Source organism: Stigmatopora nigra, chromosome 1, assembly GCF_051989575.1.
Source record: "Stigmatopora nigra isolate UIUO_SnigA chromosome 1, RoL_Snig_1.1, whole genome shotgun sequence".
In the NCBI taxonomy this organism is placed as follows: Eukaryota; Metazoa; Chordata; class Actinopteri; order Syngnathiformes; family Syngnathidae; genus Stigmatopora; species Stigmatopora nigra.
This window is the reverse complement of record NC_135508.1, coordinates 13,442,482-13,450,458: the sequence shown is the minus strand read 5'-3', so window position 1 is coordinate 13,450,458 and position 7,977 is coordinate 13,442,482. Positions and strand designations below refer to the sequence as shown.

Sequence of the window (7,977 nt, the reverse complement as noted above, 5' to 3'; positions counted from 1 at the left end):
ATTTTTAAATGACCAAAAATAATCACTTGCTCCTCAAGGGGTTAAAGGTCATGAGCATGTGCTCATATGATAGGCTGGATTCCTCGTGTGTATGAAAAATAATTTTCAGAGTGTTGTGTATACTGTACTGTTATTATTTCCCACGACCCAGGCGGGATCTGGCGAATGAGCGGGGCGTTGTTGGGCCGGCCTCCGTGCCGCGGGGCCTCGCGGCCGGCCACTAGCAGCCATCTCCCCGCCCCCTTCATCGATGAGGTAGTGGGCTTCCTCATTTGAATAATGTGCGAGCACTTGGACTGGAGCCAATCAGCTGTCGCAGCCCGGCGATAACTCGCAATGCATTATTGATAATAATAATTACGTTGACATGCGCATTTCTACTTGAGGAGCAGGAGAGCGGTGGTGGGGGGACTATTTTTTTTAAGCCCAAAAGAATTTGTAGAAGAAGAGGAGGATAATTGTGCGGAACTCTTTTTGGCCCAGATGGTTGCAGCATGTCGAGGCGCAAGCAAGCCAAACCGCAGCACATCAACTCGGACGAACCCGTGTCCGCACAAAATGGTGAGTTCGACTTCCAAATAATTGTTTTAATGGTTCCGCTCGCGCACTTTGACCCGCGTGACGATCCTGGTCAGGAGTTTAGGACCCAGAACGAAACTCGACTCAGGAGTGGGTCCAAATATGATGCAACTTTCGACCCAAATGGTTTTGATGCTGCTTCGACTTATTCCATTCAAAAATACCTGTTGATATATTTATTTGAATGGGAGTGGGTGTGGTGGTAAAAGTTGAGCGGGCGTGAGATTTCACTTTAAAAGCCGGTTCTTCTGTAATATGGTAGCGTAGAATTATTTGATCAATGAAAGTTTGTTAGGTTAATACTATGGACGTCTCACCGTGTCGAATCTGCGCTGGTGAATCTGAAGTTGCCTTTTAACTTGATGTATGTGATCATACTCATTTAATTTAAAAAAAATCTATAAATATTGAGCTCCCGCTCAAATATTGTAACTTTTCAGAGATCGACTTCTCAGCAATAACAAAAAAAAAACCTGTATAAAGGCAAATAGAACTGTGAGTAAGCTGACCCAAAGGCAATAAATCCCCCAGTTTAATGCATGACTGTTTCCTTTGGTACGTACGTGAAGGTGGGGGATGGAGCAGTGGCCCTTTTAGTGGAGCCTGTTGGGTGGGGGGCGCTCGCCCTCCCCCTACCTTTTAATAGTAGAGCGCTCACCCTTTCCCCCCCGAATGAAAAACTTGAAATGACTTTATTGGGTTCAGTCGAAGTCCACATTTAGTCAATCAAAAATAACCAAGAAATACAATCGCTGAGTGAAGGACTGAGTGGTGGTCTTCCGATTGTAGTCATTAATATAGTATTTCACTTTGTTTAGTGTAGTCTTCCCCTTCAGATAAGTATTGTAATGTAGTGTGTTGTGTGACACTGTTCCAGTACCTCCTGCTGCGCAATTATCAAGTCTAGCAGTTTCTTTAGGCGAATGCAAACAGGTGGTCTGACCTCTTTCTCTCCAAACTCAAAAGCATTAGCATTTAACAGTACGCCCAGTTGTTGGGAAATGGAGAGTTAAAAGTTAAAAATGCACATTCCGACTCTTGACTGATGTTACCCGGGATGGGCTGCAGTAGACCCACAAGCCAAGACAAAATAGATTGTACTACTAGAATGAATGGATAGATGAATGAATGAATGGGTGGGTGGGTGTATGTATTAGTTTAGTCCTTATGGCAAATCCGGGTCTAGATTTCTTTTTTTTTTTTACTTGGTTAGGCAATTGCAGAAACTTTTTTTCAGCCTCGACAATCATGTTTTTAAATGTGTACATATATAGATAAGTTAAAGGTGTAAATTTAGGATGATTTTTTTTAAAGAGCAATGCTTCCTTATGTTAATGTGCTTTGTTCTGGTACATGATGAAGGTAGTTGGTTGCCCCCTGCTGGTTTTAGGGACAAAAGGTTATTTCTAAGTTGCCTAAGGTCTCTTGCTAGTTTTTGTGTTCTATCAGTATCATTGCTATTGTTGTTTTTGTTGTTTTTTTGAATTGTTACAATAAAGCTTGCTTGGCACTTTCCAATTCGCCTCAACCTCATTTTTTTTCAATCGCTTTATCCTCACTAGAGTCCCGGGGGGTGCTGGAGCCAATCCCAGCTGACTTCGGGCCAATTGTGGGGGACACCCTGAATCGGTGGCCAGCCAACCGCAAACAACCACTCACGCCCAGACTCGTACAAAGGGGCAATTTAGAGTGTCCAATAAGCCTACCATGCATGTCCTTGGAATGTGGGAGGAAACCGCATTACCCCGAGAAAACCCATGCAGGCCCTGGGAGAACATGCAAACTCCACACAGGTGGACCAACCTGGATTTAAACCCAGGCCCCCCCACTGTGAGGCCGATGCGCTAATCACTCATCCGCCGGGCTGCCCACTTTCCGATTTATCAGGATTATATTTGCGACATGAATCAATAGATTACAGGGACCCATTTGGGAGAAATAAAATCAACACACAATTTTTGATGGCACTGTCATATGTCTCAAAACTAATTTCAAATCAATCTTCTGCCATTTTCTTTCACCAAGGCATTCTTCGAGGTGATCCGGAGCAGGAGACAAATGCAGAAGTAAAAAGGTTCCGAATGGACCGAACCCGGATCTGCAACAAGTGCTGTGCTGAATTCTTCGATGAAGCAGAATTTCTTGAGCATGAAAGTACCTGTGCCAAAAGCCAGAGAGTGCTCATCATGAAAGAGGGTGACTGCAATGAGGTACCAGAGGAATACTCGCAGGGTTCTCCTGAAGGCGGAACTAGTGACCACGATGATAGCCAGTCAAGTATCCATTCCCTATCGGCTGCCATTGCTGATCATATGGAAAGAACTGAGGATGAATCCAACATCCAAGAAGATGTCCCTGCCAGTCCGGAGGCACACTTTCGACATTCCCCTGAGGCGCAGGATCCAAACACTTTTGAGACGATGACTACTGACGCTCGAATTTCCATCTCCCAGAATTCTTCAAATGCGACAACTCTGTCGTCGTCGGAGGCCCTCCAGGTCATTCCCATGATATTGGAACAGTTGGTGTGCCTCCAGCAACAGCAGCTCCAGCAAATCCAGATTACAGAACAGATAAGAATCCAAGTGGCCATGATGACCCCACAGAGTCTGCGATCATCAATGGGGGCATCAATGGACCCCCTGAAAGCCCTTGGTGCCCATCTCTCCCAGCAGCTATCTGCTGCAGCAGCCTTGATTGGGAAAAGGTCTGGTAGCCAGAACATGTCAATGGAGGCAGTGAAGCCAGGTAAACCATCTTTGCCCTCTGGAATCCAAAACACTGTGCCTACGGGACTGAGTGCAATGAGCTCTAAAATGGATGTTTTGAAGGGCATTCCGGATCTCGGCAGCCGTTTGCCGACACTACTACCAGAGTCGGCGGGCATTGTAGGGTTCCCGGGCACCTTCAGCGGTATCCAGGCGGGGATTGAATCGAAAAAAGCAAAGGGAAAGTTGCTCAATCTGCCAGTAGAGTCAAAAAATGGGGACTCGTTATATAAGCACAAGTGTAAATACTGTGGCAAGACCTTCGGCAATGACAGCGCACTCCAGATTCACCTGCGTTCGCACACTGGCGAGAGGCCCTTCAAATGCAACATCTGCGGAAACCGCTTTACCACTAAAGGAAACCTCAAAGTGCATTTCCAAAGGCACAAAGAAAAGTACCCCAACATCACCATGAACCCTCATCCTGTGCCTGAACACCTTGACAATATTCCCACCAGCACCGGCATACCCTTTGGCATGTCCGTGCCCATGGAAGAAGCCAATGAAATTAAGTCAATACTTAATCATCCCACCCCAGGGTTCCATTCTTCGTCACTCTCGGGATTCAAATCATTTGAAGGCTTTGGCGGCGAGCCGTTTGCCCAAAGACCCTCGCCATCAACCAGCGATAGCTCTCCTTCTGTTTCTTCCAACGTATTTGGCCAAGAGGCGGCCGTGGATGCGACTCAGAAGGACACGAAGGAGCCCCTGGGAACCCTGCATCACGTGAACGGTAATGGCATGTCTGGAGAGCAAAGCTCTGGAACTGCAAAGCTTCAGCAGATGGTGGACGGCTTGGAAAAAAAGACAAACGATCCCAACGAGTGCGTCATCTGCCACAGGATTCTCAGCTGCCAGAGCTCGTTGAAGATGCATTACCGTACGCACACCGGGGAAAGGCCGTACAAATGTAAGATCTGTGGCCGCGCTTTTTCCACCAAGGGCAATCTGAAGGCACATTACGGGGTGCACAGGGCCAACACCCCTCTTAAAATGCAGCACTCTTGTCCCATCTGTCAAAAGAAATTTACCAACGCCGTGGTTCTGCAGCAGCACATTCGCATGCACATGGGCGGGCAAATCCCTAACACCCCGGTGGCTGAAAGTCACTTTGAAGCGGGCGATCCATTGGAGTCCTCGCCACCAGCCGAGAAGTCTGTTGAACTCAATCATTTCGAAGCAAACGTAGAAGATCGAGAACTCGACGTGAACTGTCAGAAGCCCACCGAGAGCTCCTGCGATCTTCCGACCCCTACAGACGAACAGGAGCATGCTGGGCCCTCAATGTTTTCCAGCCTCGATGTCTTGAAGAATCTCACCTCTGCTCTTGCACTGCGACAGAGTAGCACTCCGTCAGAGAATGAGGGGATACCCAAAGAATCGCCGCCTGCCTCCAGAGAGCCGGATTATCAGAACGGCTGCAGTCCGGGTGCTTCGGATTCTGCCATGTCATTTCATTCCACCTCTCCTGTGAACAATACAAGTAGTCTCAAGTCTCCCGAATGTGGCCTGGAAGAGTTTCCTCTGATTGGGACCAAAACAGACCGTGATGAGGTGAGTCAAGATGGAATAGAATCGAGCGGGGCCCTTGACCTCACTGCTTCAAGCAGCTTTACTCCAAAAGCCATCAAAGAAGAGCCTTGCCTTCCATTCACAACTGTAGAATACGGTGAGTGAGCCCATCATCTAAAAGGTGTTGTAATTGTTTTGATTTAGATTGGATCTGAATTTGTTTTTTCGTATTTACATCAACAGCTGCAAGTAACATGCCTTTCATGAGAATTCCTTCTGGTCTGGCTGGTCTGGAGATGAAGATTCCTCAAGAGAACCCGTTGGGCAACCACAGTTTGTTCACCTCTCAAATGTCCGCAGGGGGACCCATACATTTGCAAGTCCCCACGGCACCGCGTCGGTCTTCCAAACAGCACGTTTGTAACGTCTGCGGGAAGAATTTCTCGTCTGCCAGCGCCTTGCAGATTCACGAGCGCACTCACACAGGCGAGAAGCCTTTTGCCTGTAACATCTGCGGCAGGGCATTTACCACCAAGGGAAATCTAAAGGTATGTTTGGCGTACTCTAAATGTGAATCCTGCCAACTTCCAAACTTAAAAACATGTCTTTCCACTTGACAAGCATATACCAACTCTGTTAAAATAAGGAAAAATATTGTCAAAGATATGCTTTCAGTACATTTTCTCTGAAGACCTTTTTTTTTCTTCCGCACCCCCTTTAGGTACATATTGGTACTCATATGTGGAACAACTCCTCGAGACGTGGTCAGCGTCTATCCCTGGATAATCCCATGGCTCTTATGGCAATGAACTCTGAGCCAAAGATGTTACCAGAAATGATGCAAGCCCCCAAAGAACTCGCTGCTCCGCCCATGAACTTTGACCCATCCATGTGGAACCAGTACCCCACCGCCTATAGCGGCGGTCTGACCATGAAGACGAATGAGATCTCTGTCATCCAAGGGGGAGGCATCCCCCTCCCCGGGAGCCCTGCTGGCGGCGCCCCGTTGATTGGATCCACCGGCGGCCTCATGAAGATGGACGCGTCCCACTCTGGCCTGCCAGCGTCCATGGTGGAAATTGAAAAAAACACCTCTGACAGTGTGCCCAAATCCCAGTTTCCACATTTCATGGAGGAGGGGAAAATTGCGGTCAATTAATCAATGAATGGGCCATCACCTGAACACTAAATCCTGAATGTCTTCTTGCAAAAAAAGGTACAATCATGAAATGTGGGTATTTTCCCTTCACTCATTCAATTGATCCTATAGTGTTGCTTCTTAGTTGACTACTGTAGTTGTATTTTATTTTATATAAATATATATACGGGTATTTTTTTCTTTTCTTCCTGTAACACTTGTCATGCTGTCTATCCAAAAGTTTGAATGTATAACTTTACTTGAAACGCAGCTTTAATTCCAACAGTCTCCTTTTTTATACTTTTTGAAGGATTTGGACTTTAATGAGTTGACTTTTAAGGTCCGCGTCTCAGCGCTCAGAATGTTGGTGTAGTAAACCGTACTGTTCTAAAAATGACTACTTTCCCTTTGATTGTGTGCCATCAATTTTGACATTGTATGTTTTTGTAGTGTAGTAGTATATTTGAAGTGTCCTGCCTGTTGCATACATTTGAATTTTTGAAGATCTAAGTATTGAAAAGGATTAATGGTTCTACTTGACAAGTGCCTAACTTGAATTGTATGTGTGTCACTGTTGTCTTTCAGTGCACCAGAGGGTTATTTTAAAGGCTCTGGTGGAATTATTTGTACCATGTAGCATTGGTTGTGTATCAATCTTTATCACACCCAGAACTCTGTCTGCTGTTTAATGTTTCACTTGGAAAGCAGTGTCATATTTTGTTGGCTGAGCTCCAAATGCAAAATATTGTCCAGCCTGCACTTTATTTAAGGTTTCTATGGTTACATATGTCGTTGCATCTCAGTCTCCTTGCCTTATGGCCTCTCTGGGACAAAGGACAAACTTACAATTGTGTCTCAGAGGGTATCCCACTGCTCAGATATCACAGAGTCTTCAATTTGTAGCATTCTTAATTTATTTATAATAGACAAGGCTTGGATTATGGGGGTAAACTCTACCTCATTTAGATTTTAGAGCTCCATCCTTCCCTTACTGTTGCCGCTGTAGCCCCGCCCCCATACATTCGCACGCCCAAATGTTTTATTTTCCACTCTCAATCTGCTGTGTTGGACTTCAATGAATGTATAACGGGACACTTTACACATGTCACAATCCCCAGAGTTCCTTTGAAGGCCCCTGCTGTACATTCCTTATCTATTATGCATTTGCCAAGTTGTGCCTTTTGTCAGGAAACCATGTCAAAAATGCTTTCGATGATGTCTCTACAATTCAATGTTGAGCCAGTGTGGCTTGTTTACATTGTACGTTGTGTTTTTTTCTTTTTTTTGCTCCCCAAAGTTTCCTTCAACTGTATTTGCTGGTTTTGAAAAATAAAATATTCACTTTTTTCATACATGCATTGCTGTTTATTTTATAAATATGGAATCTAGGGGACTTGGTTTTGTGCTGCGCTAGATTTTATTAGTGAGTTAAAGCGGGTGCATGTATCTTAAGTCAGTTACAATGTGGCAAGTAAGGTAATGCGAGGATAACTCATCTAGTAGTAACTTTACACCTGCATGGGTTTGCTGTGGGGGCTTTGGTTGTATTCCTCGCACCGGGGCCCAAATCGGATTAGTTCTGCCACTGGTTGATTATTTAAATACAGGTGTTACTTCTGCCATTGCTTAGAACTGCATTTAACCATTGTATTTGGCCCTATACTTCGTAGGCAATATACATTATGCCTAAATACTTTTTTTTGACTTTTGTAATTTGTACATCTGCTGAGTATCGGGTACGAGTGGTTAGCGCATCTGACTCACAGCTGTGGGGTCAAGGGTTCAATCCTTAGTTAGTCCTCCCTGTGTGGAGTTTGCATGTTCTCTCTGGGTTTGTGTGGGTTTTCTATGGATCCTCCAATTTCCTCCCACATTCAAAAAAACATGCAGGTTGAGTTGGTCAAACACATTAAATCTCCCCTAGCTATTATTGGTTATCCGCCTCCTTGTGCCCTGCGATTGGCTGGCCACCAATTCAGG

At 45.4% G+C, this 7,977-nt stretch overlaps 1 protein-coding gene across 1 annotated transcript; it reads left to right on the top strand.

Annotated features, from left to right (window-relative positions):
- The first annotated feature begins 338 nt into the window (after positions 1–338).
- On the top strand, positions 339–7,307 carry sall4 (spalt-like transcription factor 4). The gene is made up of 4 exons (XM_077731425.1): positions 339–561; positions 2,605–5,016; positions 5,103–5,407; positions 5,581–7,307. Exons 1-4 carry the CDS (start codon positions 495–497, stop codon positions 6,016–6,018), a joined length of 3,222 nt encoding a protein of 1,073 aa, XP_077587551.1. The 5' UTR covers positions 339–494; the 3' UTR covers positions 6,019–7,307.
- Positions 7,308–7,977: the final 670 nt, after the last annotated feature.

Coding starts and splice junctions, on each gene's coding strand:
- sall4 (XM_077731425.1), top strand. CDS start 495: ATGTCGAGGCGCAAGCAAGCCAAACCGCAGCACATCAACTCGGACGAA. Junction 5,017..5,102: donor ATTCACAACTGTAGAATACG/GTGAGTGAGCCC, acceptor TTACATCAACAG/CTGCAAGTAACATGCCTTTC. Junction 5,408..5,580: donor CCACCAAGGGAAATCTAAAG/GTATGTTTGGCG, acceptor CACCCCCTTTAG/GTACATATTGGTACTCATAT.